This window comes from Danio rerio, chromosome 3, assembly GCF_049306965.1.
Source record: "Danio rerio strain Tuebingen ecotype United States chromosome 3, GRCz12tu, whole genome shotgun sequence".
NCBI lineage: Eukaryota > Metazoa > Chordata > Actinopteri > Cypriniformes > Danionidae > Danio > Danio rerio.
In genome coordinates, this window is record NC_133178.1 from 17,538,004 (window position 1) to 17,555,000 (window position 16,997).

General features: G+C 35.2%; 1 protein-coding gene across 1 annotated transcript; it reads left to right on the plus strand.

Moving 5' to 3' along the window:
• The first annotated feature begins 90 nt into the window (after window positions 1-90).
• narfl (nuclear prelamin A recognition factor-like) lies at window positions 91-13,811 on the plus strand. Its single transcript, NM_001080991.2, has 11 exons — window positions 91-182; window positions 1,525-1,620; window positions 1,706-1,849; window positions 1,929-2,061; window positions 4,278-4,412; window positions 6,028-6,146; window positions 8,198-8,327; window positions 9,250-9,322; window positions 9,414-9,551; window positions 11,071-11,228; window positions 12,759-13,811. The coding sequence occupies exons 1-11, from the start codon at window positions 117-119 to the stop codon at window positions 12,998-13,000; spliced, it is 1,434 nt and encodes a 477-aa protein (NP_001074460.2). The 5' UTR covers window positions 91-116; the 3' UTR covers window positions 13,001-13,811.
• Window positions 13,812-16,997: the final 3,186 nt, after the last annotated feature.

The window sequence follows — 16,997 nt, forward strand, 5'->3', positions numbered from 1 at the left end:
ACTCTTTGTTTTGATTGGGCAGAGTCACTTAAGCGCTGTCTATGATTGGAGGATTCAGACGTCGTGCACTCAGCCCTACCAACCACCTCTGAGAAAAACGTCTAGCATTAAAAACAATGGCGTCGCATTTCAGCGGAGTGCTTCAGCTCACGGATCTGGATGATTTTATCACTCCTTCTCAGGTTGATTTGTTGTTTTTTCAGACTATAATAACATTATAAACGGATAAATTTATATAAATTCAGACCATTTACTGGTTCTCCGCTGAATGTATTTGTTGGTTTAAAAAAGCACCGGTCAGATGATCATGATATAAACTGATGTAACGTTAACTGTGGATATGGGTAACGTTAATTTGTATATAAGCGTTCTTGTCAAGTCTTGCAATGTCAGATACAGAAAATGACAGTAAAAACCTAACTTAGTGAGCTTAAATGTAACCAATGACTGTAAGAATGTATGTATTGAGGAGCCGAATACGCGAACATAAAGCCAACTTTACCCCTATTTATCCCTCTGTAGCCCTAATAAGTGCACTCAAACACACTAAAATAATTAAATGACATCGCAGTAGGTATCAGTATATAAAACTAAGTGTTTTATTTCTGAAAAAGACAGTGAAAACAGCTTTAAAGCAAATAAGTTAACGAATAAGCCATTATTGATTTTTAAAATGTCATAAAATGTCATACATTTTAACTATCACTGAAGTGTGAAGTTATTTTTGGCCACTGTAAGTACAGTACTTTAATAGTTTAAGTTACTTAAATGATATGATTTCACAGTTTTCGTGGGGTCTTTAAATGTTTTACATTTCAAAAACAAAATTGTAGGCCTTTAAGAAATTTTGTTTTGTAGGTCTTAAATAATTTTAAACAAGTCTTAATTTTCCTGTGTCTATCGGGCCGACCAATCAATAGTGATACTCAATAAAAACTGTAACTGTCTTCTGTACAATAACATTTTTTAGTTTTCCATAGACTGTTGCGCTTAAATTTAGTTAATTATCTTTTTTTTTCTTCTATGATTTACTAGATTTAGCTTGTTATGATGCCTTTAAACTATGTGGTTAAGAAATAACTCAATTAAAATTTTTTTCGATAAGGCAAGTTAAGATCTTTTTCATTGGCTTAACCATGCCATTAGGAAAAAACATTAGCGTTCAGCCCTGTTTAAGTCTGAAATTTGCTTTATAATGGTCTTCAAAAGGTCCTAAATATGACTCCTGAAACCTGCAGAAACCCTGTGTTTTGTGCAAATTAAAGCCATATTTAGTTGATCATAAATACTGTATTTAAATGAATTTTTTGAATATAATTTTGAGAAGAAAATTCTGAAAAAAAGTCTAATTTAGCCTTCAGTGTCACTTCTATTTATTCTTCGACAAATGAAAAAGACAGCAAAATAAAAACATGTATTTGAAATATCAATAATTTGTACAATTATTAATACCCTTTCTTACTCCTATAATCAATTTAATGCCCTTATGCTGAATAAAAGTAACTTAATTTCCCTGAATCACAGGAATGTGTGAAACCTGTGAAAGTGGAAAAGAAACAGGGTCGATCTGTGGCGAAAATCCAGATAGAAGATGATGGCAGTTATTTTCAGGTCCATCAGGTGAGTTTTGATTAATGTGACTTTTGTTTTGAGCCAGCATTTGACAAGAGATGATGGGCATATTAAATAAATGCTTGGTTCCCAGGATGGCCAAAGACAAAAGTTGGAGAAAGCAAAAATTACTCTGAATGACTGTCTGGCTTGCAGTGGCTGCATCACATCTGCTGAAAGTGTCCTTATCACACAACAGAGTCACGAGGAACTGTACCGCGTGCTACGTCATAATAAGGTGCTCGTTTCAGGTATTTAGCTACAGTTTTTGTCCCAGTAGAATAATTCATCTAAAACATGCTCGTGTCTGTCAGCAGCAGGTTAGCAGTACTGAGCAGAAGGTGGTGGTGGTGTCTGTATCGCCTCAGTCCAGAGCTTCTCTTGCTGCACACTATGGTATTGGCAGCAGTGAAGTGGCTCGTAAGCTCACCAGCTTCCTGAAACATTTGGGTGAGTTTGAGTCTGTAGTTTATATGAACAGCCATCATCCTATGGGAGACTTTATTTCTGGCCACAGAATTAAAAATATAATTTTACAATAGGGATGGTCCGATCGATTGGCTGATTGGCCGATATTCACATTTCACAACTTGATCGTTACTTGCTGATCTGGCCGATCTCATGAACTGCTCGCAAGTGGTTGTTTACAAGTTTACAAGCAGAGGAAGATGCACGTGCATGCCCGGGTTCTGCATCAGCACTAGGGATGGGTATCATTAAGGTTTTAATGGTATTACTACTTTTATCGATACCACTTACCGGTTTGGTACTTTAACAGTTCTCTTATTGGTATTTTTTGCAATGTTTTTTTTTTTTTTTTTTTTTTATGAAAAAAACAAAAGGAACAGAATTAACAACACTTTATTTTATTATTACGTTTTTAATGTAAAGTAAAATGAAACCAATAATTGTAAAAACAAATGAATAAATATTTTCCTGTAAAAGAATGTAGAATGATTGGAAAATGAAGGAAAATGACTCAGTTTTCATTGTAACTGACTGAAACTGTGTGTTTATTTAACTATTAAAATGATAATAATTTAGGTGATTGACTGCTGGCATAACAATGTGAATAATGCAATGTTACCGTTAGTAGCTAGGCAGTCCAAACTTTTCATTGATTTTCATTGCAGTTAATGCACTTTTGAAGGATACTTTCACTTAGCCAGATTGTTTGCGTTTCGGCGTATACAAGAAAACAACTTGTTGCGTTTGTTGCAGTGGGCATTGTCACTGTCCACTCAGAAAATACAGCCCATTTGGTTCACTCCGCAAGCTTACGAACTGTGTGTGTGTGTGCGCGAGTCTGTCGCGAGCTCTGTGTGTGCTCAACACGAGCCTCCGCTGAGTGTGTGAGCACAGCAGAGAACTGTGAAAGCTTTTAAACTTGACGAACTGGAAACACGAGCATTTCTCATGTGAGACTGCCAACTGTGCAGACGAAAATCAAATACCGCAAATTAGAAAAGGTTGGTCAGTTAAATTATGCTTCTGTAAGTAACGTTTATTTAGCAAAAATTCTCCAATACCGATAGCAGAATCGTTACCTTAGGAGCTTATCGATAATTCTGTCTTTTATAATGTAGCACCAATGCTTAGAAAGTACAGAGTTTCAGTACCGATCCCTAATCAGCACCGCTACAACATATGAGCAATGTTTTCACATTTTTCTTACCATGTTTTATTTGTTTTATGTTTTTTCTTGTTGTAAAGCTGCTGCTGACCATTACATGTATGCAACATCCTTACTTTATTATCTTAGGTAAGGCGAGGTCTCATACTTAAAGGGTGATTGTGCTTATGCAATGGCAAAGATATATAATGCTTGAAGAATCAGAATCGGTACTCCGTATCGGCCGATCACCATGACAAGGAATCGGGAGTCAGTATCAGCTGCAAAAGTCCCGATCAGAGCATCCCTATCTTACAATTTATTTATTTATTTATTTATTGCCATTCTGAGTTTATATCTTGGTATTTTTTTTCTGATTTTTATATTTCTGATCAGCTCATAGTTAATATCGTACAATTCTGTTTAGAACTTACTATTCTGGCTAAAAGAGAGAAGTCCGAATTCTTAGAGTTCTCAAATAACTTTTGTATTACAAAACAGAGATTACAGACTTTAAAAAGGCAAGGTGTGTCATTTATAATCTTAGGGTGCACTCACACTATCTGAGCCGTACTCGGGTTTGGTCGGGCGGTGGTGCGGTGCTTGTTAAACTGAACCGTCGCATCATTGATGATGAAAGCATGCTCAGGTTTGGAAGCAGTGTTAGTGCAGACTGTGGGGTGAGGGGGGGCAAGCATGCTTCAGCACGATTTAAGGCAACTATGCATAGTAAGAGTATGCCCTTAAAAATTTGTGTAAATCACAGAGAATTTTGAAACACATAAAAAAGTGCATTCGGAATACTTAGGTAAAAAAAAACAAATTATAAATGTAAGTTCATGGTATTGAGGGAAAGAAAAAGTCTGAAAATTTGCAAACTGGATAGTCTGAATTTAGAGAAAGAATGTAAACAAAAATCTTATGAATAAAAAGTTCTGAATTGTAAGACTCAAGTCAGAAGCCCTAAGTATGTGGTTGAAGTTTCTATTATTCTTCTGTTCCTTTTTCTTCCTCTGTAAGTTGAGATCATGCAAGTGTCATTCTGGTCTTTCAGGTGTGCATCATGTGTTTGACACAGCCTTCAGTCGCTCCTTCAGTTTGATTGAGAGCCAGAGGGAGTTTCTACAGCGATTCAGTCAGAGGGAAGCAGACAAGAAGGCTTTACCGATGTTGGCGTCTGCATGTCCAGGTAGCCTCATCTCAGGTTCCCATGCTTTTTGAAAGTACTTGAATTTCAGACATGTGCATTCAAGGCCTGGAAAGCACTTAAAACAGAAAAAAGCTGGAATTAAATGTGAAATGAAAATTGTTTACTTTGTTACTTCAACAGTTGTGCTGCTGTCAAAATAAGAACGACAAAAGCTAGAAATGTTATTCGTGTACAAGAACAAATGGTGATAAATAGTGGACATTTAATTCAATATTTCAGAACATTACTAGTATTAAATCCAACAAATGTGATTAAATTTTTCAACGTGAGGGATTAAAAACCACATTTTATTTCATTCATCCATTTTCTACCACTTTTCTGGGGCCGGTTTGCGGGGGCAGCAGTCTTAGGAGAACCGAGCTCCTCCCGGGTGATAAAGCTCCTCACCTTGTCTATAAGGCTGCACCCTGTCACGGAAACTCATGTCAGCTTCTTGTATCCGAGATCTTGTCCTTTCAGTCATGACCATTGGTGAGAGTAGGAATGTAGATTGACCGGTAAATCGAGAGCTTTGCCTTTTGGCTCAGATCCTTCTTTACCCCAACAGACAGACACATCAACCACATTACTGCTGCCACTGCACTTATCTGCCTGGCAATCTCACTTTCCATCCTTCCCTCACTCGTGAACAAAACCCAGAGATACTTGAACTCCTCCACCTGGGGTAAGGTCTTTCTTCCAACCTGGAGATGGCAAACCACCCTTTTCTGGTGGAGCACCATCGCCTCGGACTTGGAGGTGCTGATTCTCATTCCAGCCGTGTCACACTCGGCAGCAAATTTTTCAATTTTTGGAAAATGACAGATTCAAAACATCATCATTACTCAGACATATTTAATGTAAATGTTAAGTGTAAGTAAAATGTTAAGTACAGTAAGGACTTTCATGGCGCTTTATAATGCTGGGCCTGTGAATTACTAAGGTGCTTCATTTAAAATTAATGGTGATTTAAAGAGTCTGTTATGAAAGAGTCATCTGCTTGTTATTGCTTTAGATATTCACCGTAAAGTGTCTTATGAAAGTTCTAACATGGATTACAATTACAGTTGAAGTCAGAACTATTAGCCGTCTGTTTATTTTATTCTCAAATTTCTGTTTAATGGAGAGCAGATTTGTTCAACACATTTCTAAACATATATGTTTTAATAACTCATTTCTAATAACTGATTTATTTTATCTTTGCCATGATGACAATAAATAATATTTGACTAGATATTTTTCAAGACACTTCTATACAGCTCAAAGTGACATTTAAAAGCGTAACTGTGTTAATTAGGTTAACTAGGCAGGTTAGGGTAATTAGGCAAGTTATTGTATAATGATGGTTTGTTCTGTAGATTATCGATAAAAAAATATAGCTTTAAGTGAGCACTAATTTTGACCTTAAAATGGTGTTTAAAAATTAAAAACTGCTTTCATTCTGGCAAAAATAAAACAAATAGGACTTTCTTTAGAAGAAAAAATATTATATTAAATATTAAATTTCCTTGCTCTGTTAAACATCATTTAGGAAATATTTAAAAAAGAAAAAAAAATCAAAGGGAGCTAATAATTCTGACGTCAACTGTAAATAACCCCTTAATGTTTTGCTCAGGGTGGATTTGCTATGCTGAGAAGACTCATGGAGAATTCATCCTGCCATACATCAGCACAACCCGCTCGCCCCAGCAGATCATGGGCTCTCTAGTCAAAGGATATTTTGCATCTCAGAAGGTATTAAACGATGAGGATGTTTACATGGACAACAATATTTCGATTTTAAAATGATTAAGGCAATACTCTGATTAAGAGTCTACCATGCAAACAGAGATTTTTGATGACGTCAATCTGACTAAAGACATAATTGAACTTAGTGGAGTATGCCTACTTTAGTGGCATTATTGAAGTGCAGTACAGATATGGAAACACCTTAATTAAACTATTACCGTCATATAGTTATTGAGTTTCTGTTCAGAGACAGAAGCCCTGCCCAAAATGCCTTGTGCCATACTCAATTAAAAAACATGTCGAAATATTTTCTGAGCCTGATTTGAATGTTATGCAAGACTTAGTTTGTTCTTAATATAAATGTTTTTTTATGACTTACTTGTGTTGTTGCTCTTATTTGTACTAATTGTAAAGTTTGCATAGGGCTTTGACATTTTGTATGGTAAAGTTTTTGTTTGTCAGCTTTCACTAGAACTCCAGAAAAGACCAATGATGCACTCCTCTATTTGCATTGAATATTGACATTACTAAAGTAAACACAGTGGCATGCGATCTTCACAAATCTTTTACTTAAGTTAACAGTGAGTGATATATATATATATATATATATATATATATATATATATATATATATATATATATATATATATATATATATTTTATTTATTTATTTATTTTTTTAATGTTTTCACTTAATAGTGCATACTCACATGTTCGATGTTGGATTCACTTGATTTAATATTAACATAAACAGCATTGTTTTTATTTAAATGATTAATTGATTTTGAAAGGAAATTGATGTTGTTATTTCAAATATTTGTCAAAGATGTTATATACAGTTAAAGTCAGAATTATTAAGCCATCTGATTTATTAGCCCCCCTGTTTTGATTTTTCCCCATTTTCTGGTTAACAGAGACAAGATTTCTTCAACACATTTCTAATCATATTAGTTTTAATAACTCATTTCTAATAACTGACGTATTTTATATTTGCCATGATGACAGTAAATAATATTTGACTAGATATTTTTCAAGACACTTCTATACAGCTTAATACATACAGTTAATTAGGTTAACTAGCCAGGTGTGCATTTCCCAAACAACGACGTAACTCGCAGCTTAACTAACATAGTACTATGCATTGTTTGGGAAAAGAACGATGTAGTGACTAGTGTTTCCCAAAACCCGTAGTTTCTCTCGCAGATCCATCGCTTGAACCACGTTAATTATAATGTAAAACGCCCAGAATAATGCTCTAAACGGTGTGGTAAAAAACTTCTTTATAGAAAAACCCCATCATTTTTTTGCGCAAATTGTATTGTTTTACTCGCACACGCATAAAAAAAATCAATATCAGTTTTAGTAAAAACATGCACTCACTTTCTAAATAATTCAAATATATGTAAACAGCACATATAGGGCTTGTGTTTCCTGTACAAATATTATAGAGAATATTATATATTCTATTCTAAAACATAAAATTCTGATAATATAATAATAATAATTCTGACTTCCACTTCATATGCATACACACACTCATACATACATGTTTCTATAGACATACAGTTGAAGACAAACTTGTTCGCCCTCCTGTAACATGAATAAAAAATCTAATAAGTATATGCTAAGGTCAATATTAATATATTTAATTTCTCAATTGGCTACAGAACAAACCACTGTTGTCCATTGACATGCCTAATTAACTTGTCTAGTTAAAATAAGTAAACTAGTTTTGCCTTTAAATAGAAAAGACAAAATAAATTAGTTATTACAAAATAGTTATTAAAACCATTATGTTTAAAAAATATGTTTTTAGTAAATGTAGGAAATATTTGAAAAAGAACAAACATTTCACAGGAGGGATAATATTTTTATCTCTGTTATCTAACTGATAACTGTGTATATATACACTTAACTAAATAACTATTTTTTTTTTTACTTCTTTATATTTAAATGACATTTCTGATGTCGATATTCATTTCAAAGTAGGATATATTGAAGCTTTGCTATGTCAGATGAGGTATGAGACCTTTATTCTCCATCTTTTGTTATAATAGGGTGTTTCACCACAGATGATTTACCACGTAACTGTGATGCCCTGCTATGACAAAAAACTAGAGGCTTCCAGACCAGACTTCTATCTCAGTGAGCACGAGACCAGAGAGGTGGACTGTGTCATCACTTCAGGTGAGTGAATCTAATCACGTTAAAGCGACAGTTCACCCCCCAATATCAGCTGCTAATTTAGTCCCTCTAAAGACATTGAAAATGTCGGGGCTTTTTTATTTGTTCTGTAATCTGCGGTCCTTCTCTATTTCTAAAATGAAATTAGTGACTACCGACATTCAATTTCTGCAGTGAAACACAATCATTACATGCAAGCTTTTATTTACAGTCTAGTACATTCACATGTATATGAATAGAAGGCAATAGGGATCAATAGTATGACCGCACCTTTACTTGTAATCATTACAGGGTTGTGGTTTGTCTGTTTAAATACAGATTAAATACAGTAACTTGCAGATCTTTGCTGACAGAGAGAACTGGTTAATCCAGTAATCTAAAATAAACCGGTTGTAACTGATGGCTAGTGCAGAAATCAGACGCCACTCAGGACCATTTGTCAAGGCTGTGAATTACAGGTTATAATGCTAAATATAACGTTCAAATATTTGGACAGAGTTATTGTTTTGTCTGAATACTTAAATGTTTCATTAAGAACCATGGGTATATTTTTTGTTTTGCCTTTGTATGTCTTTCAGATTAATATAGTGATGGTTACTATTGACCAGGGCCAGATAGAATCTACATTTAAAATCACATTTAGCTCACATTTGCATAAGTAAATAAATAAGAACTCTCTGTTTTATGTATGCCTGTGGGAGCAGATTCTGTGTGGATCTGGCATTAATTCATTTCATGGTCAGCAATAATCGCCAAAAATCTTCTTTAATGTTTTACTGATAAAAAACAAATCTCCTACATATTTGATTATCTGTGAGCATGGAGCAGCAAATGTTTATTCTGGTGTGAACCATGCCTCAAAAAGACAAACTAAAGTCAACCATTATGACTATTAGAATGTCTCTGGATTTTTTCTGATTGACAGGGGAAGTTTTGAAGATGCTGGAAGAGGAGAAGGTGTCCTTGAGGGATGTTCAGCCGGCACCTTTAGACACTATGTGCGTTCTGCATCTCTTCACAGTCTAATTGAGCTATACATTATGAAATGGAGTCGTCTGGTGAGTTTTGTGATGCGAATGTGTGTTTTAGGTTTAGTAATGTGTGTGGTGAGGAGCTGCTGGGCCACGCAGGAAGCGGATCTGGCGGGTATCTTCATCACATCTACAAACATGCTGCCAAACAACTGTTTGGTGTCGACGTTGATGAGCTCACTTACAAGACTATGAAGTATGTATTATAAATATGCTTCATGCTTATGTATTTCTAATGCAAGAAATATATGAGCAAAATATAATATATATGGCAGTTAATCAATACTCATTAAAGCATGTGACAGAAGGAATACCTGCAGTAAATGCATTGCTTATCACTTGTATAGCTTTTTCATTCATTCATTCATTTTTTTTGGGCTTAGTCCCTTTATTAATCTGGGTTCGCCCCAGCAGAATAAACCACCACTTTATCCAGCATCTGTTTTACACAGCGGATGCCCTTCCAGCTGCAACACATCACTGGAAAACGTCCATACACGCATCCATACACACATACACGTTTTAGCTTATTCAATTCACCTGTACCACACATGTTTTTTACTTGTGGGGGAAACCAGAGCACCTAGAGGCAAACCCACACAAACTCGGGGAGAACATGCAAACTCCACAGAAACACCAACTGACCTAGCCGGGGCTCGAACCAGCACCCTGTGCGATTGTGCTACCCACTGCGCCCCCATGCTGCCTTGAATATCTTTTTTTGTTCTTTTTTTTATTACCCTTTTTGATTTAAAATATTCCCATCAACATTAGTACTGATATGGCATTAAAAAAATAACCAAATAAATAAAAAAAAATAACCAAATGTAAATAAATATGACAATTATTTCTTACACATTAAAGCATTTGGTTTAGCATTTGACAGAACGAATGTTTTACCATTTAAGATTTAAAATTTCCATAAATATCACATTAAAAATAAATCATTAAACTTTTTTTTATTCTATATATATATATATATATATATATATATATATATATATATATATTCTATATTTTTTAAAGCAACACATAAAGCAAAAAAATAAAAAATAAAAAGCAAACAAAAAACAAAACAAAAAAAAAGACAGAAAAAAAGATTTTAAAACCATTATTACGTCTGTTCCTCCAGTATTATAAATGTGTCAACAATGTTAAAATTGTATATCTAGGCCAGTGGTCACAGGCAATATGGCAATCTTGCAGACAATGACACGGATATGTACCTTTAAACTGTTATCCTTGGCATTTGACAAATAAATAATAAAGGGTTTCGACGTGGCTTCAAAGCCAGCAATGTTATCAGATAGATTGCGTCTAAGTCACTCTAAATGTAAAGTGCTAGAGAATTCTGAAAGCCATGAATTAAAAGTGGTTTCGATGCCCTTTTCCACAAACAAAGAATATTTTTTAGCTATCACCATATTGGACAGCTTTTTTAATTTGATGACTAAACCCACGAAGTGAGTCAGACCAACCAGAAACAGCGATTGCTGGATCAGGGGCGAGGTCAGAGGAGAAGTTGAAAATTTCACTCCAAAAATAAAAAACTATAAAACTATTTATTTACAGACACATACATTTTAATTTGTTTAACAAAACCTCCTGAATTTGCATAGTGCTTTTTTATGGTTTATTGGACAAGTATCTTGGAAGCTGCTCAGCACTTTTGTGTAAGAGATCTTTGTGTCTCTCTTTTTTATATATTCACATAGAAATAAGGACTTCCAGGAAGTGACTCTAGAGAAGGATGGTCAAGTTCTGCTGAAGTTCGCTGCTGTCTACGGCTTTAGGAACATTCAGAACCTGGTGCAGAAGCTGAAGCGAGGAAAATCACCGTACCACTTTGTCGAAGTAATGGCGTGTCCTTCAGGTAGGAAATCTCAAAACTTCTTTTTGTGGTTTTTTTTATTGTGTAATGCAACTTTAATTTGAAACTAGAGCAGTGTGTTAATATGCTATTCTCCTGTGAAATGATGTTTTTGAAGGTGAGGGTAAATATTTCTTGTGTGGTTAGTTATGTGTGTTGAGGTAAAGGTGAAATTGTCTTTAATCATCAAGTGGCTGTGAAATGTATTTTTTTATGTTTTGGACTGTCGGGTTTTCATTATATTGATGTAGACAAAAACAAATGATGATAATAGATATGCTATTTTTCTGTGAATAGTAATAATAGTCCTTTTGTGGTTAATCGTGAATTAATGAAATGAAAATTATATTGTTTTTTTATTCATCCAGTGGCCGTCTAATAGGGTAAATACCGAGCTAGTGTTTTTCCCATACTGATAAACGTCCAGTGACCTGTTATTGTGAACTTTCCATTTTATACGGTTCCCTTTACAGCATTGATGTTCTGATGTCATTAAAATACATTTAGTTAAATAAACTTTGGCATTCATTTAGTTGTTCAAGCGTAAAATGAGACACAAAGCCGTCTGCTCGCACAAGCCCGTCAGAATCAGCAGGCTAGCTCAGAAGCTCCATTGAATTTACTGGGGTAAAATAAAGGCTCATATTATAAAGACATGGCGGGGGAAAATAATTTATTGCAGTGCTTCTTGTACAATCTGAGACCCACTTTATATCGGATATCACTCAGCTAGTGGAGATCGCTGATTTTTAAAGAAAAAAGGCCTTAAATGCGCTGGTTTTTGCATTGGCATACAGTTCACCGGAAGCGCTTAACCCTGGCAAATTAAAAGTCCTATTAGCATGGTTCGGCAAATACCCTATTAATACACAATGAATTTGATCATGGGATAAAAGGGTGGAGTGAGAGGATTGTGTCAGACACTGAGGAAGGCATTGTGCCAAAATGATTGTGTTTTTGTATCACCCGAAGAATGTAAAAATAAAAACAGTACAATGCAATTATTTGATCAGTGCAAATCATGACCTTTTTGACCAGTAGTATTGACAAGATTAATGCACCAATGAAGTTTCTTTAAAAAGCACGCAGGGCAAATATCATTACTCTACGCACGTGGTTGATACAGGTAAAACAAATCCAGTCCACAATTACTTTTTATATTGAAAATACGTTATTTTGTGTTTATTTTACCAAATCAATGACATCATTTATGAATTTGGCAATTAAATAGTTAAAATCCTGTAAATTTTCTTAACAATTTAGTAGGTTTGATTTGGACTAAGGTTGATCACACCAGAATGGATGAAAACATTGCCAACAGTACATAAGGGATATGTCATACGAGGATTTAAAAATAACCTCATCAGTATATAATATAAAATAATATAGTTTGGCTTTTGTGTCATTGCCAACTGAATCTTTTCCATCCTGAGAGCATGTAAAACATGTTGAATTTGCATGATCATAAGAGACTGTCCGTTGTAAATTTGCATAATGCATGAATGTTAAGTGGCGTTTTGTTTGTTTTATCAGGATGTCTGAATGGCGGCGGGCAGCTCAAGCCTTCTGCAGATCAGTCCAACAAAGAGTTACTTCAACAGGTGGAGGAGGTTTACCGCAGTGAACATCCCTCAGTGCCAGAGGACGACTCACAAGTGGCTGAACTCTATCAGAGCTGGTTAGAGAGCGTGGGAGAGGAGAAAGCCCGACAGCTATTGCACACACAGTATCACGCTGTTGAAAAAACCGCCAATGGACTGAGTATAAAGTGGTAAGGAGCTGCCCAGATACTGATCGACTAGTTTATTATGTGTTTGTTTAAAAGAAAAACACTGTATTAAAGGGATAGTTCACACAAACATGTACATATGCTGTTCATTTACTCATCCACTGGCTGTCAATGATATGGGCGATGGTTTTCTTTTCTAAAAGCAGATTTTTAGTTGAGCTGTGCTCCTCAATTGTTCATAAAATGAAAGTCAATAAATCAGTAAATAAGCTCCTGATCACATGACTATTTTTAAATAAAGGTGATGTTGAAAGTTATAATGTTGCAGTTTTGTAAATATTGTATTTACTGTGTTATTCCTGTATGTGTCTTTTTGACTCTATAAGTGCCGATGACCATTGACTTGTATTTTATGAATCCCTAAGGACCACAGTTTCAGCTAAAACTCTTCTTGTGAATGCTCTACTGAATAACTAATTGTGTGAACTAACCCTTTAATATCTTTGAGTATTTTAAATCAACGTGCACTCACACTACACCAACTAAACAAGCAATAAATGCAGTTATGTACGTGGATGAAGTATTATTTCCTTCTAATTCGTTTCTACAAGGTATCTACTGAAGAACCACATATCAAATGCTCTGTGTTTTATTTCTGTTCATGAATGTTGCCTTGCGTCATTTCTTTCCATTTACAATCTAGCCTGTTTCTCTTAAATTGTTAAATGCAAAACAGTGGAGCTTCTCTTAATGGACCTTATTTGTTACTCTGTGGTATTGACTGAAAACAGTATCTTGGTCTTGTTTCTGAGAATATATCTTGATTTTTGATGGTAATAAAAATATAATTGAATGTATTCATTCCATCAAGTTAATTATATTTATTAATAAAATAAACTATGCATAATTTTTACTCGATACATGTTTGGTGAAGTTGATTTTTATTTATTAAAATAATTTATTTGTTGTTGTTTTTTGTTTTTTTTAAGTGTAGAATTAATATTTTCATTGAGTCACGGTGTAATTTATCAAACATGGCAAGCCCACCTATTCTATAGTCTGTACTAGTATCTATTTTCGTGTTACTTGTATTTATTTTAAAGTAGTATAGTGCTCATTAAGTACTAGTACTTATTCATTACATCAGGAATGTCAAACTCAATTCCTGGAGGGTCGCAGCCCTGCACAGTTTAGTTCCAACCCTAATTAAACAGACCTGATCAAACTAATTGATTCCTTCAGGCTTGTTTGAAACCTACAGGTACAGCTGCGGTCACATTAGAGTTTGAGCATGCGATATTCTGTTGTGCGGTGCTCCAAAAAGGGGCGGGACTAAACAAGTTTATTAGACATTTTAAAAAGCGAGCGATTGCACTATTAAATTTCTGCCCAGAGATGTCATGTTTTGATTTTCGATTGGTCTCACGCTGTCCAATAATGTGATTTCGCAGGTCAGAGTTCACCAAGCTTGAACTTTGCACCGCAGCAACCTGCGAAACGTGATGCATGTCAAATCTCTCGCGTGTTTACGGTCTGACGCATTCACAGGCGTATGAATGGTAGTCTATGGGAGAAAAAGCCCAGTGTGACCGCAGCTTAAGTGTGTTGGAGAAGGGTTGGAACTACACTGTGCAAGACTGCGGCCTTCCAGGAACTGAGTTTGAAATCCTTGCATTAGATACTAGTGCTGTATTCTTTAGATACTAGTGCAGGGGTGGCCAACCCTGTTCCTGAAGAGCAATTCCTGCAGATTTCAGTTGCAACCCACATCAAACACACCTGCCTGTAAATACCACGTGGTGTTCAGGTCCTAATTAATTGGTTCAGGACAGTTTATCCTACCCAATTCACCTGTACCGCATGTCTTTTGACTGTGGGGGAAACCGGAACACCCGGAGGAAACCCAAGCAAACCAGGGAGAACATGCAAACTCCACACAGGAACGCCAACTGAGCCGAGGCTCGAACTAGACCCAGCGACCTTCTTGTTGTGAGCCAACAGCACCACCTACTGCGCCACTGCTTCGCTCCAAGCCCTGGTTACTAGTCACTATTAAAACAAGTACTATTATCTAATAAAAAGAACTAGTGTCTAATGAGTAAGCACTAGTTTATTTTTAATAAGCACTAGTGTCTAACGGTATCTAAAGAATAGGCACTGGTATCTAATTAATAAGTACTAAGATATCTAAAAAGAATACTAACAAAATTAAAACAGTTAGAACGGGTTATTAATTAAATGTCAAACCGGTCAACACGGCTTGCCATAAACATACTCGATAAACTTTAACTTCGATTTAGCAACAAGAAAAATATACTTGTATTTTATGAGAGGGTTAGGCGTCCATTTCTTGATGCTGATTGGCTGAGACGCTTTCGAAAGCGGTTGAAAATAAATCACACCTGTGATCTCATTAATCTGTAATACCGCGTTATGATGTCAGTTCTGCTGTTGTGTCCACGGGCTGCTAAAACAATTGCGTCACGTATATATTTTAGATTAATTATCTGTTATTCGTTTAAAGAAAAGTGACCCCTGCTGCCTTCAAAGCCCTCCAAGCAGTCGAAGAAACTCTTTTAAAGTGGCACGTAAGTGTGGAGATCTGGTGGAGACCTCTCCCTTTTCAATCACACCAGTATCATTTTTCAGATAAGGTTATATTAATTTATTACACGTATAACTTTGTTGTAATCTCTCTCTCTCTCTCTCTCTCTCTCTCTCTCTCTCTCTCTAAATTCCATCATCATCTACTCGTCGTCTTTCTGATCATCTTCCAAACGTCAAATATTCTAGGGTAAAGTCTAGATACAGCTGCATTATAGCATCATTTTTATGACACTGTATAACAATAATTCATATTTTCACAGTACTGTGACGTTTGGATTGGTGTGGGGGAAGGCGTTAATTAAATACAATTTATTGGGAAATGTAATATATTACATAAATAATACTAGATGCAATACTGTTTTTACATTACTGTGACAGTTGGGTTTATGATTGGGGTAGGGGTAGACGTTAATAAAATACAATCAATGGGAAATGTAATGAATAATATAAATAATTATCGTTTAACACCTGCCGTGTACACAGAGGAGTTCAGAAGAGTGCCCTGGTCACGTTCATTGGAGTAGATTGATAATTATGGTTTCATTTTCAAGAAAACCCTCCTAATTTGACGATACATATAGAATATTGAATATTTTTGTTGATTGCATTTTAAGTTTTTATTTTATTTATGATTTGGTTAGTCCACGTTTTTTTTTTCCTGAAGATTTTATTTTATTCCACTGGATGGCAGTAAAGTGTTTTTTATATCTTGATTTGAACCAAATAAAAAGTTTCTTATAAAATGACATGGTAAAGTAGCTAGATTTCAATAACAATCTTTATTGGCATGGATGCTGGTATTTAAGCACACTTTTCTCCTAACAAGTCTATTATTTGGAATATCTCTCATCTTCCATAATTGGTATGATATAGTATTAGTTATCTTTTAAATTTAAATGGTAATTTATTGACTTACAGTGAATATTTAGATACATTTGGTTTTTTAGTTACTCCAAATGAGTATGCTATTGTATTTGATGCAATATCTCAACAGCTTCTTACGAAGGTATATTTTTAAACAAAATTATACTAATAATTACGCGAGGAAGACAACGCGAGGAAGACAAACGGGCCCGAGTGAAGCTTCGCGAAACGGATTTCGTGAATTTGGAACTTTGGAATGTTTGGAATATTGAGCTCACCTTGATCAAGTAAAAACAGCCGCAGCAGGGAGAAAACTGACAAAGCTGAGAGAGAACTGTTCAGCTTTATAAGAATGCAGATGGAATGTTTAGAACGCGACGTCACTGGCTAAGAATGACGTCAATCTCTTTAGAATTGCTGAAGAGTTGATCCCCTACACACATATTGCTCATTCCCATTGTTTTCAAAAATATGTACATGCCTCCTTTTCTGTCGTTTTTAAGCCAGTTTCTTTAACTTTTCATCTATGAGGTGAAACCATTGGAGTTATAAAGAAAGCTGTTCTGCATTTC